General features: G+C 35.2%; 2 protein-coding genes across 2 annotated transcripts; one reads left to right on the top strand and one right to left on the bottom strand.

Moving 5' to 3' along the window:
* Window positions 1-30: 30 nt before the first annotated feature.
* LOC112553533 (coiled-coil domain-containing protein 124-like) lies at window positions 31-3,092 on the top strand. The gene is made up of 5 exons (XM_025220804.1): window positions 31-170; window positions 1,140-1,315; window positions 1,651-1,813; window positions 2,041-2,167; window positions 2,318-3,092. The coding sequence occupies exons 2-5, from the start codon at window positions 1,157-1,159 to the stop codon at window positions 2,511-2,513; spliced, it is 645 nt and encodes a 214-aa protein (XP_025076589.1). The 5' UTR covers window positions 31-170; window positions 1,140-1,156; the 3' UTR covers window positions 2,514-3,092.
* Window positions 2,888-24,616, bottom strand: LOC112553526 (restin homolog). Its single transcript, XM_025220786.1, has 40 exons — window positions 24,540-24,616; window positions 24,057-24,163; window positions 23,247-23,558; window positions 22,949-23,000; window positions 22,435-22,478; window positions 21,798-21,988; window positions 21,308-21,439; window positions 20,993-21,085; window positions 20,464-20,524; window positions 20,073-20,143; window positions 19,749-19,835; window positions 19,323-19,502; window positions 19,088-19,240; window positions 18,564-18,694; window positions 18,079-18,253; window positions 17,749-17,904; window positions 17,575-17,631; window positions 17,232-17,378; window positions 16,544-16,722; window positions 15,723-15,886; window positions 15,322-15,425; window positions 14,918-14,989; window positions 14,471-14,692; window positions 14,091-14,195; window positions 13,782-13,919; window positions 13,360-13,461; window positions 13,036-13,086; window positions 12,536-12,691; window positions 11,695-11,826; window positions 11,074-11,247; window positions 10,733-10,831; window positions 10,255-10,389; window positions 9,626-9,789; window positions 9,274-9,367; window positions 8,497-8,632; window positions 8,028-8,119; window positions 6,352-6,420; window positions 5,682-5,884; window positions 5,271-5,349; window positions 2,888-4,899 (listed from the first exon to the last, which is right to left on the bottom strand). Exons 2-40 carry the CDS (start codon window positions 24,130-24,132, stop codon window positions 4,849-4,851), a joined length of 4,839 nt encoding a protein of 1,612 aa, XP_025076571.1. The 5' UTR covers window positions 24,133-24,163; window positions 24,540-24,616; the 3' UTR covers window positions 2,888-4,848.
* Between the last annotated feature and the right edge of the window lie 6 nt (window positions 24,617-24,622).

The following is a 24,622-nucleotide window of genomic DNA, read 5'->3' as shown; positions in this document are numbered from 1 at the left end:
TCAATGTTTATTTTCCAAACTAACTCGCATGTTTTATTTCTTTTCAGAACCAAGCCACCTGAGGATAAACAGCAGTTTAGGAATATCGAGCTGATACAGTTGGTATTTCCTTCCACATGTTTTAAGTATGAAAACAAGAGACTAACCCTCCTGGGGATTAGAGACGATCGGTAAGAAAGAGTAATGAACGTATCTTTTTAAAATTTTCATTTGCTAAAATTTAACATGCAGTTAAAGCGTGTATTTGTCTTTACAAGATAAATCATGACTCAGGAAATAAATGAATGAAAGCAAAAAACACGAATCCCTGGTCTTTGCAGCGAACTGATATGAAAAGATTATTTTTTCCGAACTAATTAATTGGCGTTTCTATGTTGGGCACATCTTATAATTTTCAAATAAGGTATCTCATTTGCAGGCTTCCTTATAATTTTCAAATTAGGTATCTCATTTGCAGGTGAAATCTTGTTGGGTTTTGGATCTGTCAATCTTTGTTCTCGCATTACACTACTATTAACTACCCAAGTGTCAGACTCGCACATTTTAAAACTTTTTTCACCATAAGTGTAACTTTATGAAGTTCCCACAAAGATGATTACAGTTTTACTATAATATTTAATTATCAAATATTGTTAACTTATTTATAAGAAAATTTTATGAGTAGAGTAATGAAACTGTTAAGTTTAGTAATGCACATATTGTAAATTATGTGAGATCCTTTTGTACTAATTTGTAGTCAATTACCATTAACTGATTTTCTGTTAGTGGCGCCTGTTTTAGATCAAGAGAGAGAGAGAGAGAGAGAAAAAAAACAAAATTATTACAAATAATTGTGGTAAATTTGTTGCAATAACCAATTTCATAAAAGGTGTTAAAAAACCCCAAAAAGTTCTTGATATGTTCGCTAAAAGTGAATTAAAGCTCAGGTACTATGAAAGAATTTTTACATTTCATTACCTAACTCACATCTAAATATTGCTTGTATGTTCCTGGCTACGCAAGTCAATGGTTTCAATAATTTTTCTTGTTTATAAAGCAGTCTTTTTTTTCCCCAACACATCTACAAATTAAATTTTGTGAATGTGTGTTTGTGAATGTGTTAGGGTTATGTTAGCAAGTAAAATCTTACATTTTTACAGGCTATTTGCATGCAATCATGCCAAAGAAGTTTAAAGGAGAGAATTCTAAAGCAGCTGAAGCCCGTGCACGTAAAGAGGCTGTCAAGCAAGCAGAAACAGAGCGCAAGCAGAAAGAAGAGGAAGATGCTCTCTGGGCAGACGAAGACAAGCATGTTCAGAGAAAACAACAACGAAAGGCAAGAGAAAACTTAAAAAAGGAGTGTAACACGTTACAAACAGATTTAAAAAAAAAGTACTTTACAGCTTACATAAGTACAGTTTGAGCAAATGTGATTGATTGGCCCATAGTTTTGTGCTAGTGGACAGGGTTTTAATATATTAAAAAGTCTAATAGTTTAGTACAGCAGAAGAATAAATATTTTAACATTTTCTATCCTATTACATATTTTGCTATTAAAGAAAAATTTGTTTTCAGTCATACATTTAAATATGGCCCAAAATTAAAAGTCAAGTGAGAAAAAGACTTGGATTTAAAGAAGTTTGTCAGATATCATTCTCTTTCCTACCACAGGAGACTAAAGAGAAGAAGCGAGTGGAACTGCTGGAGAAGAAGAAAGAACTGCAACGATTGGCAGATGAGGAAATGAGCCAGATGAAAGGAGCTAAGCAAGACACTCTGAGCAAGCTGACTCGTGCCCAAATACAGGCAAACAGGGAAAGATTAGAAGCAGAAGGTATGTCTTACAATCTGCACATTTTATGCAGTTCTGAATAGTGTACTTTGTACAAAGTAAAAAGTGAAGATGAACCATTCATGATTTTATTGCAACTGTCATCAAAGTAATCAGAAAATATTTATTTTCTGTCCTGCTTCAATGCAGATTTCAGATTTATTACTGATTCTGTAAAATTAAGAAGGCTTTGTTACAGGATGTAAGTATATTTTTTATCTCATTTACAGCTGCAGCAGCAGCAAAAAAAGAAGAAGATCTCCCATATGATGAAAAGCCCATTGAAGAAAATTTGAATCGTATGGTAATTGAGGGTGACGAAGCACGTACAATCGATGAGGCCATTTCAGTCTTGAGGTAAGCGTAGGCTTACAGCTTCTTAAAATAGATGTCTTTTCTGAGACCTTTTTACAAGATGAGGGTACATTATGAGGTATTTTTACATTAGAAAGTGCCTTTCAGAAATAAATGCCCCTCCTATGATAGGATACCTTTTTATCTTTCCAGGTCTGAAGACGTGACAGTTGACAAGCACCCAGAGAAACGAATGAAAGCAGCATACAACAAATTTGAAGAGGAGAATTTGCCTCGGCTGAAAGCTGAGAACCCTAACATGCGACTTTCACAGCTGAAACAGATGCTGAAGAAAGACTGGATGAAGTCCCCAGAAAATCCTATGAACCAGCGCTCGGCAGCTTTTTAATGTGAATGCAATAGTACAGCTGCCTGGGCATCAAAAACGAAAAAAAAAATACGTTTGTCAGTTCCTTGAACTTCCTTATGCTTGAGTTTTCTTAATGCATGAAGGTTTCGGGCCTGTTGCAGCTGTTTTAAAGATCTTTAAAGTCTTGAGTTTTGTTAAATGTTGCTCTTTTTCCCTAGCTTATTTTCAAAGACGGAACTGATAATGATACAGAATATGAGGCAGGCAGGTGACTGCTGCAACATGGCGTTAAACATAAAGCTGACAGAACTTTAAATCTGCAGTTTCTTGTTGCAAAATATGGAGGCATTTGCACTCATGTATTTCCCTAGAATGTATCCTTAAACATGCCCACGGTGCTGTTAACATTGCCATTTTTTTTTTACAAATTCCACTATATACTTTGATGGAAAAAACTTTTGATGCACATAAACGTTTGGTGGCATATGCACACTCTGGTTTTTATGCACTCTTCTTTTAATGATAAGGATATTTCCAGCTTTAAAATGTACTTGATGTCATCAGCGATAACTTATTCAGTGATGTTGACTTATATTCGCACTGTGTGCTTAAAACTTGTCTGGTTGACGTTTTTTGCATGGGTGTGAACATGCGTACAGTTCTTTTTATATTTAATATTAAACCAAATCTTCATGATTTATTCCACTGTTCTGGAGATACATAATGTTCAGATCACCACAGCAATACTCTCTAAGAAATACAAATCTTGAGACAAATGAAACAGTTACCTAATTTAAAATTGTGAAAATAACTAGCACTTTCTAATATATTTGTCTTCTAATGCAGTGTGTGATACCTTTACAGATAATATCCCTTAACATCATGTGAATAGGTTTTATAAAGTCCAGTGTTAAAGATGAAAACGGGCATGTGTTCTTGACTGCAGACATGATTAGTACTACAAATCTAAATAGGTCAAAATGCATGAACATACAATACTTAGTTTAATATACACTTAGATGGTCTTCTTACAAGTCACAAGTTAAATACCAAATTATTTCTCAAAATAAGTCAGACTTGCTTGAGTTCCAGGAGCAGTGGATGCACAGGGTTTAACAATGATATGAAACATTAAGCGCATTCATTCCCTTCACTAGTCCAACTGGTCAACTTGTACAAGTCTTTGGTGAGACTAGATAGACTAACATCATTAAGTTTAAGAATATTCTCTTTAATCTTATAAATCATAATGTTCTAAGCATTAGAGCCTGCTATAAGTCATTGATACATTAGCTTTGAAATTCATTTTGTTGAAATTTTTAACACTTAATGCATTTACATGCAGACATTCTTGTTTCACAAAGTCAAATTAGTTCTGGTTTTCTTTTAATATATCACAGTCATTTTTTTTTTCAAAAATACCACCAGGGTAAGACAAACATTAAAAGTGCCTGTGAAAAAATGTCAACATGCAAAATGGCAAAGGATCTAAAGCTTTATAAACAAAATGTGACATAAAACCTATATACAAAAACATTAAAAATATCTCAGATATTGAGGTTTTTTTTAAACAGTGAAGTTCACAGTTCTCATCAGGTGCTTCCAGGAAAGACAACATCTTTAATTTTTGCTGTAAATCATAAGGTTCATGGCTTGGTGATTAGTGTAATTAACTTTGGAGAAGAAGGTTGGTGTTTTGAGGCTGGTGGGAAAAGTCAACCTGTCTAGCAAAAATGGATATCTTGATTATCAAGTAATACAAAGGCAGTGCTTCTTTTTTATTATAAAAGCCCTTTAACCAGCTAACTGCGAATTTTACGTTTTTAAATGAGACCACTCTTTAGAAACCCATTGAAACAGTTTGCATGTACACTACATGAGAGAATGCTTAAGCCCCAACTCCGGATTTGACAAAAGTACACTGCAGTGAACATACAGTGAATTGCCCATTTTGAAATTGAGATTAATACTGTACTATGATGATAAACACAATCATAACATGAAAACATGTGTTTGCATAAAAGAAGTTTTGTAATTTCATTTGAAATGTGGAGTTTTTCATTGAATTTTTTTACATAAGTTGAATTTGCATGTGCATGCATGCATATATATACACCTAAATGCTGCCTCACATCTCTCAGCATAAAATTTATGGAACTTCAGTACAATTGCTAACAAACTAAAAACAAGATACTGTATACATATATCTGAAAGTCACACTGAACAAAACGAATCCTTAACAACTGTTATTGTTGTGGACAATCACAGCAGATATCATGAAATGGCATTGCACAGTATTCTGGGACAGTAGCAAATTTATCCCATGCTCTTTCCTTTGTAAGATGAAAGTAGCTTTGTTTATTTTAAGTTTATTTTAAGCCTCTTCTTCTTCAACCTTTTCTCCAGCCTTCAACTTGGCAATTAGCTGCAACAATAAAACAATACTATCTCAGTCTAGTCATAAGTGTATCATAAGTCACATTAACATATAGTTTATGGCCCAGAAAGTAAATAGTTTTTATGCACTGAAAATGCAGAGACTGAATTAAGTGTACTTCCAATTTAATATATAAAGTGCTACATAACCGAAGTTTCCAAACCTGTTTTAGTATGTATATTGACAATTAATAAATAAAAATATTTAAGTTACACGTACTCCTGCTGTACTGCATGCTATTTCATGCAATTCAACAGTCTTAACCATGTAAAGAAAACACATTTCTTACAATCTTACTAAAAATAAAACAATCATGCTAAGTAAATGCTCATTTTTGTGACAGTTCAGAAACGCCTTACCGACTTAAGTCGTGCTATCTCCTTATTGTCAGCATTCTTGCTGGCATCATTTGTGATAAGCTTTACTCGTGAAGCATATCTGGGGCAAGAAAAGGTTGATTATTTCATAAGATCTGATACTGTCATTCACAAGAGAGAAACCAAAAGGACCCTCTATTAATTAACATAAAAATATTTATTATTTAGACAAATAAGAATAAGAGAGAGAACAAAATTAAAATGTCTTATCTTTTTGTAATGGTAATATTTTATCATAAAACCACAAACATAGGCTTAATATTTCTTTCTCAGGCCACGTCCATGCCCTGCTGTAAAGACACTTGTCAGTTCTGTAGCTACGCTGCAATTAGAACATGTCTACATGTCCAAAACAAAAAACCCCCAAAAATCTTCTCTGATGAAGTGACTCACGTGAGGGAAGTAACAGTCTCATCCATGTTGTAGTCAGCAGGAGAGACATTGACAAACATAAGTGTTTTGGCATTGCCACCCAGAGAGTCTTGCATGAGCATCGTCAGCTTGCTATTGCGGTATGGGATGAAGGACTGTTCACTGCTTAGTGCTGAGATGACATCACCCAGTGCAGACAGAGACTTATTGATTGACATAGCTTCCTGAAACAATAAAGAAAAGAGATGTTTTATGTGATGTTAGTGAACAAATATTCATAGACCAACAAGCCTTAAGTGACCCTGTGATATCTGAGACTTTCACAGCAAATTGACATTTAATATCACATTCAATGGCATGTCTCATGTGGATTTTAAATGCTTTTACTGACATTTTGCGGAGTCCATTCCCTCTTAAACACCTCATTATTATATACTATGACAGTAATATTTAAACACATCCTCTCATTACTATACTATGACAGTGACATTCAACTGAGTTCATTTTCCTTTAAACACATCTTTTAATTACACTACTACAGTGATATTTTGCTGTGTCCATTACCAAACAAATCCCCTCATTACTATCATCACAACATTCTACAGTCCATTCCTAATTACCTGAGTCCATTCCCCTTTAACCACATCCCCTATTTACTATAATATTGTAGCCGGCATGAACCAACTCATACCTTTAACTGTTCAGCAGTTGCTCCAGTTTTGCCAACACGTTCACTACCTGCAAGGTCCACCAGGCTGAGCTACAAAATAAAGATCAAGAACTGCTACATAAAACTAAACTTTAAAATAATCAAATTCAATCTATGACATATTACGATGTGTGGCAGTTGTTAATCATGAGCTCTGAATAGGTGAGAACATAGCGGGCAGAGGAAGTGTTGTCTTTATCTGATTTTTTTTTTTTTAAAGTATAAATAAAAGAATGCATCCATGTATATGCCTGTGCTTAAGTGCACCCATGGGTGCTTAGACATGGTTCAAACATGCATTTGGATACTAACCATGGTTTTATTGAATGTATATAGCAATCATGTTATGTCAAAAGTAGTTTTGTTCACATCAGCACTCAGATGCACTGTATTGTACTTTTTTTGTATATTAGGTCAGCATCAAACAACTGCCTGGCAGACAATTGCATAAATCTTTTGTTTTCTGAGAACAAGCATGCCCTTACAAACTTATGCCCATGTACTCATGTAAATTGGAATAAAGTTGCTTAACAGATCCTGTCCATTGTCAGTTGATAGGTTGGTGATAGGTTTTATAGTTGAGGATCAGAAATACAGGCTTGAAAAGCAGTGTTGCACGAAGGTGTGCTGATCCAATAGCAGTACACTGCTGAATGTAGGCATATGCAGAAGTAGAGACAACTCTCGCCATTCTTATGCTTTACTTAAAAAAAACTATTTTTCTTTTCCATGTGAACTATGATTTATAACTGCATATAATTTCTGGGACTGTTGCAGCAGCAGTAATAATCCTGATTTTTTGCAAGTGAAGTAAGTGTTTGCAGTATGGCACACTACATTATTTGTTTGCTCATTAAGAATTTCATATTTTTACAATCATTTTTGTAAAGAATCCTTGCCAGAGAGGCTAACTTTTTGTCTTTGTGGGAGTGGGTTGAACTTTTGACCTCATCTGTCATTTACTACAGAGATTATGACTGCATATGCCCCACTTGTATACTCAAGGAAGTATGGTGAATAAAGAGTCAAAGCATAGTACACAATTTTTTCAGCTGGCATATGATTGCATTGACTGCAATTTGTTTCTTGGGCATGCATTGTTATGTCACAGAAATAAATTGTTTTTAAAAAATTATTACTTATATTTAGCTATGTATACATGTTTCTTCACCTGCTAGTCTCTGATCTTCCCTTTTCTTTCTTAAAAGTCTATTGGGGTGCAAAGTTTTTTTCTTATGCCTGAATAAAGCTCAGTGCAAATACTATTGAACAATGAATATTTTACTGCCTTTTTCTTCCCAACACTTGATAACCTCAATAAATTTACATGATATTTAAAAAAAAACTCCTATGATCTCCCTCGCTTTCTTATACAGAAGTTTTCTTTCTCTTACAACAGAGGATGACTGCATTACCATGAACGTAGTGGTCTTCAAGGCAACCATTCTATTGGTTAGACAATGGAAATGAGGTTATTTGCAAGACATGTAAAATTTGGGACATGGAAGTTTGCTAATTATTTTGTTCATTTTTTGTAACCATAGTTTTTTTTTTAAATCCAAGACTTAAAACATTTGTTGACATCTTGGACTATGTCTACCACTGATCACTGATGAGTTTTGAGAAATCAAAGCACTGTGTTACGTGTATATACAAACCTTGCCCTTTGTTATGGTTCCTGTGGCCTTGTTAGTACTTTCCATCACTATTCCAATGACCAAGTGTGATCGAGAGCTCTCGCTGTTCATCTCTGCACAACAGTAATAGAGGATCACAGACATAATGAACACCATACAAACAAATTTAAAAGAAACCCCATTATTTTGATGCTACATGGTTTGCTTGAAAGGATATAAGGCAATATGTTGAGGACATTCATAACAAGCTTGTCAATCATGCACCAAAGTAAGAATAACACTTGAATGTATATAGTTACAGATAAGAAATTTCTGAAGAAAATTAACTGCATTTAATTTTAATTGTATCAACTCTGTTAAAATAAATTCTTTTCTGCATTGTTAGGCATTATTTTTTAAGATGTTTTGCATGATGTTTAAAAGATTTCAGCAACATTTATATTTTAGAATAGAGAATGACTAGTGGTTAAGAAAGGGAATTAAAACTGACTGGTGGAAGCTGTATGCCTGTTCTTGGAGCCTTCCTCGAAGAGAGAAAGCAGTTCCTTGGCATTGCTGGCAGCTTTGATAGCTGCTCCTTGTATAAAAACCATTCCCTTCTTGTCTTTTTTTATCTCCAGCTTGTCCTGGTGCATCAACATGAAAAAAACATAATGTACTAAAATACTGTTTGCTCAAGACAGAATGTAATACTGATTATAAAGGGCTGCTGTCTTTTTATCAGGGCGGTCAGGTGGCCAGTGGATAGCGTATGTTACCAATACACCGAAGGCTGGCTGTCCTGGGTTCAGCTCTCAGTTTGGGGACGCTGTTCTTTCTCTGCTGGTGGCATCTGTTTACAGGGCTGGCTGCCTTGCCGTGATATAGTTTGAGCTGCTGGCTTGGTGTAAAACACCAATCCCCCTCCCCCCTCCATCTTTTTATAAACAGTCTGGAATGGCTTTGTCTAGCACTTAAGTTTTGAAGTTTCCTTTTAATTATTTTTGTTTTTGTTCATGATTCATACAGATTTTAAAACTTCTGAACTTGTGGTTGCTAACCATGTACTTTGTGTCTCTCTCTTAGACATATCCTGTTGTATTTTTATCTTAAACATCAGTGAATACTAGTTTTAGCCATTAGAAAAGGCGTATTTTGTAGGAGTCTGTAAAGAGAATTTATTTTTTGTCCTTTAAATATTGAATACCTATACTTCAGCCAGTATATAACTACATATATTTATACAAACATATATGTACATAGGGTAAAAGCTGATAAAAAAAAATACCTCTTCATATGATCCAGGTTTAGCAAATAGGTCAATCAACTTGTCATTGTACAGCTCCAGCATGTAAGCAGAGACAGACATGTCAAACTTGGCCCTGTGCAATAGGTATGTTAGGTGTACATCATGAATAAAATGAGAGGCACTAGAAAATATAAGAATAATGTGATGTTTTATTTTTACAATTTCTTTGCTGTCAATTTAATCAAATGACTTTTCTATGTCAACAATGAATTTTGCTTTTGATTTATTTTAAACATGACACAATCACTTCAGTTAAAAGGAGCTATAACATTATCTGCAGCTTCAGCTGTGGAAGAGGGTCTAGTGTCAGAAGCAGTCTCATTGATCTTACTTGTTCTCCTGTGCAAGCTCAAAGATACCCTTAAAGGCCCGAGGGGCAACGCCTGGAAAGTTCTGGTCACGATCACCAATCATGGTAAATGTCTTGCCAGAACCAGTCTGGCCATATGCAAAGATGCAGACATTGTAGCCATCTACTGCTGACTGGATAAGATTCTGGAGAACAAGACAAGGGCTTGACATAAATGTGATGGTTGTCTGTCAAATGGATCCTTGCTGTGTATTAAGCATGACAGCAATTGACCAGTTCAAACATGTCTAGCTGTTTATCCAATATTGTGACAAATCCCACTGTGCAAGAACCCTATAAGCCCCCATCTTATTTAAAACTTCTAATACAAAATCAAGGATAACCTAGATAACTTTATATAAAAGAATAACATAACATAGATTTGTGAATGTTGAGATATTGTAGAGAACCGTAACTGCTGATAACAACTCCATTTTATTCTTACTAATAATCTAATTCCAGAGCCTTTCTCTTCAGTCATAGGCAACAGCCTTCACTGAATAAAGTCAAAGCCAATTCCAGTGCTTTTCCTACAGAACAAAATTCCAACGGCCATCTTCCATGATCCTCATAATAAATAGCATCTTTTAAAAGGATTCAGTAAAACTTACGTGTGTATCTTCAAAAACCCTTTCTTGTGTGACATCTTCCATAAAGATTTGATCAAACTGGAATTCTTTTAATCCACGCTGTGATGCTATTTGAATTGTATATTCATCTGGTGATTTCACTATTGAGTGATTGCCCTGCATGGATGTCCATTAAAAAATCAATCATAAACAAACCATCTTTGTAACTATTTTCCAATATCTATCAGAGGTTACTTCTCTTTAACACTTTACAAAACGGGATTTCTTGCTCAGCAGTCAAAAGTAGATGTAGCGTTTCAACTATAAAAAGTAAAAGTGTAAAATCATCAGCTAAAAGATTACTTGCTGTATGAACTAGAAGCGCTGAGTAACAATTTTACAACATCCCTACAATAGAATGAATATATTACAGTGATAAAGATAAATACTTCAGCTTTGCAAGATTATTAAAGAAGAAAAGAAAAACAGCAGCTGTGTGGAAATAATTTAGCCAACTCACTCGCTCTTTTTCGGAAGAGCTAAGAGGACGTGCACGGCAGTACACTCGAATTTTTCCCTTCATATCCTCAACCATGTTGTAATATTTCTTTCGCAACACCTGTGAATACAGAATTCTTGTTATGATTGCTAGAAATATCAGCAAAAGACATTCAATAAAATTATGGATGATCCTAAATGTTTCCTCAAATTAAAAAACCAATACAGAGAAACCAATGCAGAGAAAGCAAAGAGAGAGAAAAGCATGGCAAAGCCTTGACCTTTTTTGTGTTGGGGATTGGGCAGTGCAAGGAAGGAAACTTGAAGAAAACCTTGATAAAACTATTTTAGTATTGTACTTACTCTCTCACTGTTGTAGTTCTCTGTCAACACTCGGTTCTCCTCAATCAGCTGTTTGACTTCTGCTTCAAGGAATTTAACCCTGCTTGCAGCTTCTGCCCCCTCCTTGGCTGCTACACCCAACATAGCAAGTTCCTCTCTCAGCTTCTCAAGTTCTGCCTCCATCTCCTTGTTTTCCTGTAAGCATTTTTTTATGGGAGCTATCATCAGATTTGTACAAGATTTTGAGCCAAAATCTGTAAAAGTGTTCATATTTACTCTGAAAAGAGGATTTCTTCCAATTATTAAGGCTTGGAGCACACAGCTAGTATGCTAAATACATGCATGAATTTGTTCTCACCTGATAATATCATTGCTTTTATGAAGTGTATGTTTGAATTGTTTAAATCTGACATCTTAAACTGTGAAAAAGCAACAGCAGCCTGTTGTTCTTTCACTTCATATAACTACCAGATCTTAATTCTCTCATTTAATGTCTTTTGCATCATTCTCTTTTGGGAAGCAGAATGAGCTTGCTACCCTATCTTGTCGATGTTGTCAATGTGATGGTTTTTGTGATGGTGAGATTCACAGCAAATTTTAAATACACAAGGTGGTTGTATGCAATTTGTGCAGACTACCTACCTTTTCCATAGCCTTGAGGGTATCATTCCTCTCCTTGATTTCCTGTGACAGTGCATCATTGCGTCTCTGTTCCGCTTCTAACTTTTTCCCCAGCTCTTTCAGAATCTTTTCATGACGCTTCTGAAGGTTCTTCTGAAAAATGGATGTTATAAGAAGGTAGATGATTATCTTAATAATAAGTATGATGACCACTGTGCCAGCTTAATCTTAGTTTTCCTTATTCTCATGTTCATGCACCACTGGTTTGTCATAGATTACTTTCTTTTTCCATAGCCAATAGAGCATAGTCGAAGGTCATCTGTTTGCTCTTAACTGATTTGTCTTTTTTTCGTTGTACTTCTCCCATTCAGGTGGCAGTGTGCCATCATTAAAAGGTGATAACTACTTCTACATGACGCTATTCAAGCTTTGCAATCTCACAGTTTTTGAGGAAGAGATTTTGCAAATGTATTTGTTGAATAAATAAATTGCAAGTAGGACTGACTTTTTGCCAGTAAAATAATACAATATTTTAACAATGCACTACAGGTTAATCCCTCCTCCATTAAAGCACAAGTCTGTCAGTTAAGAAAACTTTGTAGAACCACAGCAGAGATATTGTGCAAGAAGTCCAAGATGCAAAACTTTATGCAGTATGTTAAATTACATTTGATTACCCATCATGTCCAAAAGTAAATCTTTAGAAGTTTGTCAAGAAGCTTCTGGGGGCTGGGTAAATATGCTACATACTCCCCGGATACTCATGACATAGTACCAAAATGTCCCCCTTCTTCCTGTGCTACTTGGGAGAGTAATCTGCATTGAAAACGGTGGATATTTGATCTTTGCTCCACAAACTCACATCAGCTGCTGTCTCAGCACCAGCACCCTTGACAACACTCCCACGGCGTGCTTCAGTCTCTAGCTGCTGTATACGAGCATTTAGGTCTTTGATTTCCTGCTTGAGTGCTGTACTGTCTTCACTGCCCTTTGGTGGAGCTTTGGTGCTTGCCTTTACCTGTAATGATATGACTCAAAGATCATTTCCATTCACTTAAAATACTAAATATTAAAAATACTGTTGATGATGACATGAATTGTAAATTACGGAAGCATATTTTTTTTGTAGAACAAAGTATTTATAGACAACACTGTTTCTGCAAGCTGCTACTTCCATTATTGTTCCTATGTTAAAGTGTCAAAACAAACTTATTGTGGGTCATTTATTTTTACTTAAAAAAATTATTTTCACAGTCTTTCACAACACATATGCAAGATGGGATATGCACCAAACAGTGTTAACATTATGAAAGGATTGGAGCTGCACATATACAATAACACAATGATATAGCCTTAACTCACAGCAGTGGTTGTAACAACACTCCCAGCCCCAGCTGCTTGCAGTTGTTTTATCTAAACACAAAAAAATCCAGACAACAGCAAAATGAAGAAACACTTAGGCTTGATATCTTTTGTCCCATGCTCATCCCCAGTGAACTTTGCCATGAACTTAAGCCTTAACTACTAACAAAGATACAGAAGTGAGGCCTACTCCTTGCTTAGGCTGCATACAGCACAGATAAAGACCTCTAACTAAACTACAGTTTTATGTAATTCATGGACAGAAATAAACAGCAAAAGTTCTACTTAAATAAATGTTTCATGACTTTCGTATGCTGAACTGACTTTGTTCTCCAGAGCCAATGTCTGCAGCTTCTTCTTGTCCAACTGATTAGTAAGTTCCTTAACAGCCTTGTCCTTTTCTGATCGTGCAGCCTTTACCCGACTCTGAGACAATGCACATCAGATTAAAGTATTTACTCAAAAGTTTTCCCTTGGATTTCTTTACACAAAACATGATAAGCATGTGATCTCTCTCATCAAGTACAGAAATATTAAAGAGAGAAATGCGTGAATTATTACTACTTTTTAATAATTTGGCAATGAGCATGTTGAGCATTATCTTCTATAGTGCTGTAGAAATATCTAGAGCCAAGTTAGTATTTTAATATAAATTGGGATATCTTATGAAAGATGCAAAAATACCATGAGCGCTGGCTTCCTGGCTTACTTTTGAGAGACTGTAGTAACACTAAACAGCTGCCTACCTCGAGGTCTCTGTTAACAGCTCTTTGAGCCTCAAGGGCTTTAACAGCAGCCTGCAGCTTGGTCTGCATCTCAGTAACTCCTGCTGCTTCAGTAGTAGATGAAAGTTGTAGTTCTTCTTTCTCCTTTTCCACCAAAGCCTGCAATTATTATCAAAAATTAAGAAAAAGAAGTGTTTGGGGTCTAATATGACATTACTTTCTGCTGAAGGCATTGTATGCAGCAATCACTAAAGTCATTTCATAATTGTATGGAAACACTTCCACCCAGCAGGTCACTTTCAGCAATTTTGCAACAGGATAAGCACTCACTATTTGATTTTGCAGATTCTTGATTTCCTTGGATGTATCCAGTGGAATATTGGCCAGCCTCTCTTTTTCTAAATCCTCAATTTTCTTTTTCAATTTTGCCAGTTGCTGAAAGAACATTATTAAGCACTATGAGAAGGTTTTTCATGTTACATGAGCTGCCAATGTAAGAAAATCTCAATTGTTAAACTATTTACATGAGGACACACTATATGATGATACACACACACTTTTGACAATTCAATGCATTTTGGAGTAAAAGCACTTTTTGTCATCTCATTCAAGACAACTAGAGATACCTTTTGCTCCTCATTCTTTCTAAGACATTAAAAACTCGACAGGTTTCCTCACTGAGGATATTACAAATCTGACAGCTATATCACCTCTTCTTTTAAAGTCAGCTTGCCCTCCATCACTGCCTTGACTTTATTCAATGTGGCTTCAGCCTCTGCCTGCCTGTTGAGTACCTCTTCTTGAACCTCCAATACTTTTACTTGCAGCGCTTCCATCTCCTGGCGAGTCAACTCATGGGCTGCCTGCTCCTGCTGAAGACTTTCCTGCAGGCTGTTCACTTCTGCTTCTAATTCAGAAACCTCTTTGGTGTCCTGAAAGTGAACGAAGTCCATTTTAGTTGGTTCCATAAATTTTTTCAACTATTTTTGAAAGTATCTAAATGATCTCTGTTATGTTCCTTATTTCTTTATTAAAAGAAACTGTCTTTTACCATCTCTAATTTTAAGTCCCATGTAATTGCATGATTCTTCTATGATTAGATATGTAATGTCTGGTCATTGTAGAAAAACTGGTCATCATTCTTAAAATGATCTCACCTGAAACAATGGAGTTACCTGGGCTAGTCCTGCCATCCGTTCTTTCAAGGACAGAACCTGCTGTTCTAGATTCTGGAAATGGAAATAAATCACAAAGAAAACTGCACAACACAGTAGCGTTGACATGCTTGAGATTTTCAATATTTGCATTTCATGCACAGTGTTTTTGAGTCTTAATCAAAACGAGATTAGAGTGTATATTAGTTGTACAAAAATATTTACTAGAAATATTAGACTGACACACTTTTCTCTCTCATTTGAACATTAACACATGACATATGTACATTCACAAAAGCAATGAGAGGCTTTATGGCTGACAAACTGCACATATTTGCAGGTATATTTATGATGTGTGGCTTTCATTGCTACAGAAAGGACAGACTGAGGAAGTTTGAAACACTCACATCAATTATAGCCAGCTGTTTTTTGTTGCTGTCTTCCAACTTCTCCTTCTCTCCCTCCAAATCGATGATCTTGTCTTCTAGTGCAGACAGTTGCTGATCAATATCTACAGAGAAATATTGAATGGTTCATTATTAGTCCACCTGGACTGACCTGAGTCAGTTGGTCTGCAATTACATTTAAATGAAAGGAAAATGGTACTGAAAATTAATCCATGTCATATTGTTTAAAGAATATTGAAAGCCACAGCTTTTAAAGTGCAGAAAAAATTTGTACTGAAACAAAGATGATGTATATTTCTGTAAAACTCTTTCTAACCCATCAACACTTTAGTTTCTTGCTTGAAAATCAAAACTATTTAAAGAGTTCAAATTTACTTAGCGCTCTGAACGTTCTAACAGACCTGTCTCTGGTGTGGTCATGGATCCAGACTTGTTTTTCTTGTTTTCTGGTGGACTGTAGTGACCTGTGTGCAGCAATGTAAGAGCTTGGACTTCTAGTTCTTTTGTTCTTAAAGTCTTTGTGATGTCTTCCACACTAGAGTGCAGCAACTGGCATTCTTCATCTCTGTTCAAATTGAAAAAAAAAGTTTTTAAATCATTTGTAGCACTTTTGTCGACCTTTGTCTTCAGTTACCTCCTAAGCACTTGCTAGGAGAATTTTCCAGCACAATAATCACCAGAATGTGAAGCCTTCCAGTAAAAGGTTTTATTTGTTCGTCACAAACTAGTATTTGTTTAGAGTTAAATACGAAGTAAAGCTCAATGCTGCTTGCGAGTTTAAAAGAACATATTGCTGTCATTTGTTTGTTATGAAAATGAGAGTTAATTTGTTTTCTCAAGTACATGTGGATTGACCTCAATTTTAACACTAATGATGAGAGCTAATGAAGTCTATCCAATCACTAAGCATCGTTTTGGGACACAGTAGAAATGAGATCATGATATGTGTCAAAAGCTAGTTGAGAAAGGGAATAAAGCTTTTCTAGATTTTGGGAATTATGTTCTAACAAATTTAAATGAATTTAAGTTTTGTACTTACATTAGATAGTTTAAGGGCCAAGGGTTAGCAAATCATGTCATGTCAACATTCATGCAATTTAGATCCTTTACATATCCATTCTGAGGCCACAGAAAGATGAAATATAAAAAAAACAACCAACCAAACAAAAACACCAAGTGAGATAACAGATACATTCATCATCTGTGATTGTCAGCCACTAACCTGTCCTTTGGTTCAGGCATGACTCCATGTTTTCTCTTGTAATTTTTTTCCCACAGCTTGAGGGCTTTCTTGGCTGCTCCTTCTTTCTCAGTCAACAACTTGACAGATTCTTGTGCCTGCTTCAGTCTTGCTTCTACTTCTTTACCTGCATCTGGATGTGCTTTATGAATATCGTGTACCTGAAGCAGGTGGGAAGCATCTCTGTCAGATAAATTATCTAACAACTTTACTTGCAGTTACCAAAATGATGCATTACAATTTTCATGTCTTTAAACAAACAAAAAATTTCCAAAAATGACTCTGTAACAGGTGTAATGACAAAAAGCTCTGCAATTATAATTTAATCAATTTCAGCTTGTTGATACTAGAGAGACATTGTTTGATTAGAAAAAATTTTTAAATAAGAGAAATCGTTCATTTGAAAAGAAACTAAATAAATATACTGACTTACTAAGTAAACATGAAGAAATACTCATAATTAAGTTATAAGATGCAGTTCAGGCATTTTATTCTCACAGATATTGTCACAAAAGGTTGATACTTCAGAAGGTTGTTACCTCATTAGACGTCTTACCTCTGGTGAAAAGTAGCACCAATAAAATATCTTCAATGTTATTTTCATGAAACAAGTGCACTAAATATGTATGTTAACACATTCAGGTTACTGCCACATGAACGTGATCCTCACCAAAGCGGCTACCAGCTGAAGACAGTGTGATGCCTCACTATCAGCTGAACTGTCTGCTAACTTTTTTTGTAGCTTGTCATAATGCCGCATCATCTTTTTCATGTCTTTAGACATTTCCTGGTTTTCTGCTCTTAATTGTTCAAGTTCCTTAAAAAACATAAAGTGTCATAAAACAAATTAATGTGGAGTTAAGCCAATCTCATGAATGAACGTTAAATATAACTGCAATTACATCTTGAAATTGTATTACTGGACTTCTGGCAGATGATTTTTTCCACAAACATAATCTTAAAACAGAGTCAATAATATCAACTTAAAATTCTCTGAGAATTCAAGGACATACCTCTTCTTTCTCACCAAGTTCTGCAGCAAGTTTCTCCAGTTTCTCTGAATCATCATTCTGAATAGAGAAACAGATTAATATAAGAATACACACTGGTTGTCTCCACACAAACATTAGATAGAACTTTTAAAAGGATAACAAAAAAATTCATGGCTTGGAAAAAAGAGTCTGTACCAGAACTGTCCCAGCTGCACCAGCCTGAAGTGCAGCTATCTGTGCCAAGAGCTCAGCATTTTCAGCAATGGATGCTGCTAAGCGTGACTGTAAGTCATCTTCAGCCTTGCGGCTAAGCTCCAAGCTTGCCAGAATAGTTGGGTCTGGAACCATCACCTACGCAAACAGTTATATGAAGTTCATGAAATCTGACCCTGCATATGTTGGTTCATACCAGTAACTTCTGACAAGGAGAAAAAAAAAAAGATACTGAATGTCACTTTTTATTTGTTCATGATTTCAGTTTCCTAAACGAAAAACTAAGACATTAAAACTGACAAGTGCACTTACTTCTACAACAGACACACTGGGCTCTGGCACAGGCATTACCATGGAAGAAAGTTCTGGAACTGGAGGTATGGTGCCAGATTGCACAGCTTGCAGAGTTTCTATTTGCTGACCAAGTGACTCCACCATCTGTGACACCTCACTAACCTGAATGTAAAGCTCCTTAACAGAGTCTGGCCTTGTAAGGAAAGAAAGTTGTAAATTTAAATATGTACCTAAAATAAAGGCTTTTACAAACTTTTAAAGAAAAAAGTCATTGATAATACGTACTATATTAAATTTCTTTTTGTCAACATTTATGAGTTCAGTGTTCAGCATTTATTTCCCAGGTTTAACTAACAGGTAAGACGGATTGCCTCCTTAAAAAACACCATATCCCTGAGATATTGAGTGTATTTATGTATGTGTGTGCACAAACATGCACAAATGTGCAAAAGTGTGTTTTATGTTTTTGTGCATATCTATAAATGACCATTGATATAACGTACTTATCTTCTTCTGTTGGGTCTCTGCCATTTTTTCTTCTAAATTCTTTTTCCCATTGCTCAATCTCTTTAGCAAGATGACTCTGCTCAGTCTTCATCATGGACAACTGCTCAGAAACTTTTTCCTCTTCTTGCTGAATGATGAGAAGATAAAAAAATTAAGTGGACCATGCTGCTATGAGTTTGCTTGTTGTTGTTCATTGTCATGGACGAGTCGTGCCTCCATGTTAGTTTACCCTTCGCTACTTATGAACTTGTGAGAGCCGGTGTCCGTGACATGCACTTGGAACTCACTCGTATCATTTTAAATCATTACGATCATTCGATCTGTGTTAAATCTTGTTTTCTTAGGACAAATGAATTTTTTTTCAGAATATCAGAACAATGTCTTGAATACTTTTGTTTATTCAAGCATGAACAAAGTACCAGTAAGAATAGTATGCTTATAAAGAAAAATTAAGTTTTAAAGGTAAGAAAGAAATAGACAGGAGAAGGATTTTGTCAAGGAAAGGGTGTTGTTGCCTAACCTGAGCCACCTTTGCAGAGTCAGTTGACGCAGCAACCACTAAAGTTAGGGCCTTGTACTGATTCTCAAGCTTCAAAAAGCGTTCCTTCATTCTGAGAGTGTCACCAGCATGAAGCCTCATTAAACGGTACTTTTCCTTCCATTCTGTACTTTCCTGCAAATGCCAAAAACTAGGTGTGAATGATATTTCAATGTACATAAGATTATAAAAGTCTTCCAAAAGTGATAGTACTGACCAGCAACAGAACAGCTGCCTCAGATTGCAAACTCTTGATTTTGTCCATGAGTTTGTGGCGCTCCTCTCCCACTTGATTTACATACAGCAACAGCTGCTGAAACTCTTCTGATTGTTTCTGTTCTTCATAGGTGGCAACAGGGGATGCAGTCACAAGTGTAACTTCTTCCTTTTTCTTTACCTGGAAGATAATGAGTTTACAGTATTTTAGTTAATTAGCATTTTGGAAATGATGAAATGCATTAGCATCTTTAATGTATCATCTATTAGGAATTAGGGTCCTGTATTATTTTGCTCAAGAAGTTATGTTTCTAAAGTAAAATGGTTTGAAGATTAGTTTTGGATAACCACAGGCAGATTCTTTAAAGACTTAAGAAAGAAAGTCACAGAATCTTCTGAAGAAAGTGTAAACATTGCCACATCTTACATCATGAAGGGCTGCTGCTCCTATAGCCAAAAGCCCTTTCAACCTGATAACCTCCTGTTTCTCCACTTCCAGTTCATCCAGAATCCTCTGAAAAAGTGAAAGAAAAGAAGAGCAAAAGCTTTCAAAACATTCTAGAAATGAGCAGAAAAATATAAAACCTGGTTACTATAGTAATAGATTATTAATTTCAAGGTTGCAATTCAATCTAATTTGACAAATTTGAAAAACACCACAAAAATACATTGATACTCATATTCTAAAATGTGGATACAAACTAAAGCAAACAATCTGTCCTTGTTTTTCTGTCAATAAAATACAACACACCTTGTTTTCATCTTCCAGACTATGAATAACTTCTTCTTTCTCCTGAAGATGCTTTTCAAACTCTTTTACAGCTGCAAAATATCAGTTTTAGTATCTCCAGACTCCCCATAAAATATAACCTCACAAGCATTTGTCTAGTTTTCAGCATTTTCTATGTTGCCATCTATTTTAATGATTTTGACACTGCCAAAAACTTTTGGTCAAGATTGCTTATAATTTCAAAACTAAATAAAAAAAAATTAGATTAAATCTTACAATATCATATCCATTTCACAACACAAAGGCACTGCTTATGATCCTTATAGATGGCACAAAATTACAGTTTTAAAATATTATTTTTAAATTATTGGTTGTCCATATTCTTCAACATCTCCAAGATCAAGTCACTTACTCTTTGAGGCTGATGATCGTTCATTGTCCATCTGTGAAGTCAGCTGATCCACTAAAACCACCTATGACAATATTCATTATCACTGATATCTGTCATACAGGTTAGTCAATATTTGTACAGGTACATCAAATTAAATTTTTCCAGGTTTACCATCCACATGATAAGAGTTACATTTAAAACTGCAGATGGATAAAGGGGTGCATGAAACAGCAGCAGCAACACCAAGTGAGAAAGATGTGGACATCTTCCTCTCAAAACTCTTTCTCTTCCTCCCTTTCCATCTACCCAACTTTCTCTCTATTTCTCTCATGTAAGCAGGCACATTGCTATCTCCATACGGGAAAAGAAGCTTTATAAATTTAATCATCATCATCATTGTCATCATCATTATTAATATACACTTGGATAAATTAACGCATATTACTTGTGAAAGGGTAATATACCTTCTTGGGAATTTTATTTTATGTCCATATTATTAATCATTGTCCTTTGTACTAACACTTTATCCTGAAGGAATGTAAGTACTAACTTTTTCTTTATTCATCTTCTCTATCTCTTCCTTGCTGTGAATAAGAAGCACTTTGCGATCTTTCAGCAGACGATTGTTATGCTCTGTCAGACTCTGTTTGAATAAAAAGAGTTTTTTCCCCCAGTCAGACAAATTCAGCTTTTATTCATGAAAAAACCATTTATGATGCAATTAATGTATGCATTTTAATGATTTCAAATTAGCATCCAGAAGATAGCTTAGTTGAATGAAAGATTATTGTTCTGAGTATCAAATTTCTGCATTTTATTCAGGTATGACACCAGAAATATTTTGCAGAAAATTCAGTCATCTCACCTTAAGAGTTTCATTCCAATATGCTTCCTTGCGTTGAAGCTCCAGGCGATGGACTTCAATAACTTGTCTGAATGTTGCCACTTTGCCAGAATATTGCTGCCGCAGCATCATCACAAATCCATTGAACTGATGCTTTGAGACAAGTTTTGCAGAATTTATTAGCTTCCCTAATTATTTATAAATTTATCCTAAATTGAAACAATTTGATCAAAGTGTAAACCTCAAAAGCTTTTTAGTCTACAGATGGTGTAGCACCCCTCACAAAAAAATTTGATAACCATAAAATTACAAACAGAATCAATATAATGAGTGTCCAATTTCAATCTTTGTTTTCCCTTCCAAGTACTGATATTCATATTCTTTATCACAAAATTATTACTTCTATAAAAGCTAATTCTTTGGATAGCTATGAAAGGGCACTAATGTCAAAATTTTGTAATGCCCATAAGTAATATTTTGAATGTTTACAACTTCCTAGAGATATTGTTACCTGGGTTTCATCTTCTATAGCTCTATAATGCTTCTCAATTTCTTGCACTATGTAGACATGTTTTGTCTTCATACTGTTCATATCACCCACAATGCGAGCAATGCAATCCCAAGCATAGCTATATGGGATATATGCATTTTGTTCCGACCTGCATTTCTCAGAAAATGCCTCTGATTTAATACTGATGGAATCTGCAAAGGAAAATAAAGCTTAAATGTTACAGTCATTATATATTTACTTACAATTACTTAAAAGGAAAATAAAAAGAACTAAGAACTAAAGAACTTTCGTCTGGTTTGCTTTGCAAATATTTATTTATATTTTTGCTACCATAACATCAAAGAGAAATTAAAACAAAGATGTACATATATATTTATTCTTCAATGACCACTGGTCAATATGTTTTACTTGAAAGAAAAAAAGACACACATATATATATATATGTGCACACACATTTGCACTCTCAACAATAAAAGTAGCAATAATCGTCATTCTCTTCTCTTATTCCTATTCACTATGATTTAAAAATACACTACAGACTCAAATTGAAAACATGAGACATATTTTCATTATGAATAACATGCAAGAAAGCATGTTGTCAGCATTAACAAAAAAAAATTCTCCTCAGATAACCTACCAACTTTGCTCCATGCTTGGGAGTCCTGGCTTCCTGCAGATGCTGAAAAAAAATCCATGAATACATGGGTCTCTTGATGTATTATTAGTAGTAGTATTATCATCTTGGTGCACAGTTGAAGATAATTTCTAAAATAGAAAAAAACTATTGAATAGTAATTATTAGAAACAGAATGCACTAAAATAATTTTGCCGAATTTCGCCATTAATAAAATAATCTATTAAAGATAATTCTTTTTTTAAAAAAAAGTGTAAAACAGCATTCCATTTAAACATAGTGAAACAGCAAAATTTCTGTAGGGTAGAATAAAATTTGCTTAGGATTGAAACTGTGCACACTATTATATATAGAGCAAATGCAGTTCTAACAAAGAAGAAATAACAGATGAATAAATCTCTTCTGTATCTTAACCGCTAACGCTTTTAAAAATAAAACTGAAGACATCAAACCTATTTCCCATTTAAAATGATTTCAGCATAGTGTTACTAGGTAAAACTTAATAAAGACCTTTACCTTTTGTCCATGTCTGGAAGAGATGAATCTATCACTCTTTTCTGGCCAGGCTTCTGTCATAAAAAACTAAACTTTTAGACAACAAGGGTAATATTTTGGAAATGTCTTTTCCTAAAGCAACAATTATAGCATCCACCACGTGAATGTTCCTTTTATGCAGCCATTTAAGTAAATTTTCATATAATACTTAATCTCTATCAGCATAGCATCTGCTCTGTGTGTGTGTGTGTGCGTGCATGCATGTGTGCATATATGACATAACATCTTAAAAGCAAATTGAGATACTAAGGTATACTTACCTTTACTCCTCGTAGAAGTTTCTGAACGTAAAGATGTGGCACTTCCCAAATGTGTTGGTTCATTACCACCAACATCTAAAGGCTGCACAACATTCCTTCTGAAAGGTGAGGAGCTTCGTGCTTTGCTATAGTCCCTAGGCGATTTTATGTACTTTGGACTGGCAATAGTATCTGGGGGTGGAGATTCTGAAGTGATCTCCCTCCCAACTGATGTTTCATCTTTCTCCTGGCCTGTGTCTTTTGTATTTTCTTCTTGGATATCCTCCCTTGTACTAGTCAGCTCCAGTACTGTCACAGATTGCTTGTCATTCTCTGGAAAAAGAAAGTATGAAATAAATGTAAATATATAACTGCATTTTTTAAAACAAGATAGTAACAGAAGTGGTATGGATGTAAAGGTATTTTTATGTGCACGTGTATGTGTGTGTGTGTTTTTTGGGTAGGTGGTGAGGGGGGGGGGAATTGGTGTTTTACGCCGTGTCAGCAGCTAAGGCTATATTACGGCAAGCAGCCAGCCCTGTAAACAGATGCCACGTGCAGAGAAAGATCAGCGTGCCCGAGATGAGAAATGAACTCAGGGCAGCCAACCTTCACTGTGTTGGTGACAGGCGCTAACAGCGCTAACCGTTGCGCCACCGGACCGCTCGGTAGGTGGTGAGGAAGGTGATAAAAATAAAAAAAAGATAATATATAATGCTTTAAAATGGCTGGAAATAAAATAATAGATTATTTTATATGTACACTGTTGGCAATCAGACAGGCAGATGAAAAGATCATGCAGGCAGAGACAAACAAAAACATAGTACTGACTTTGCTTGAGGCCTTTTTTCCTGGTTGGGCTTGGGTTGGTTGAGCTTCGCTTTTTCTTAACCTCCTTTGATGCCATTCTGAATGTTTCCTTTGTTTATACACATTCCCTTCGTCAATAAAACAAACTACTGATAAGTTGGATATAATACTCATCATATTGTCACTTAATGACACTTTATTCAGTTAAGCAGTATTGTTTAATTCGTTAACAAAAATCTAATTTATAGAGTTATTTCATTGTGATCCACAAAACTTCCTATCTCAAGCTGAACTTAATAATACAGGAAGTTACTATATGTTATAAACAAATTAAGAGCGCTCTCGCCTTCCGCATTTACAACGTATAAGGTTGCTCGCACCTGTGCTCCTTTTGAGTTCATCGCTGTGCCCTATTTTTCGTTTTTCGAGACCCTTATTTCCTGATTGATCTCTATTGACGCAGTTTGATGTACAGTTCAAATAGTTAGAATTTAAAGACCATACCTTTCTGTAGCCAAAAGCATTTAAGCGATATCACTTCACGTCAGCCATTTTGAAGCTTAACAGCAGCTATGGCAATCAGGATC

Source organism: Pomacea canaliculata, linkage group LG13 (genome assembly GCF_003073045.1).
Source record: "Pomacea canaliculata isolate SZHN2017 linkage group LG13, ASM307304v1, whole genome shotgun sequence".
Lineage (NCBI taxonomy): Eukaryota > Metazoa > Mollusca > Gastropoda > Architaenioglossa > Ampullariidae > Pomacea > Pomacea canaliculata.
The sequence above is the reverse complement of the archived record's forward strand: the minus strand, read 5'-3'. Positions and strand labels throughout refer to the sequence as shown.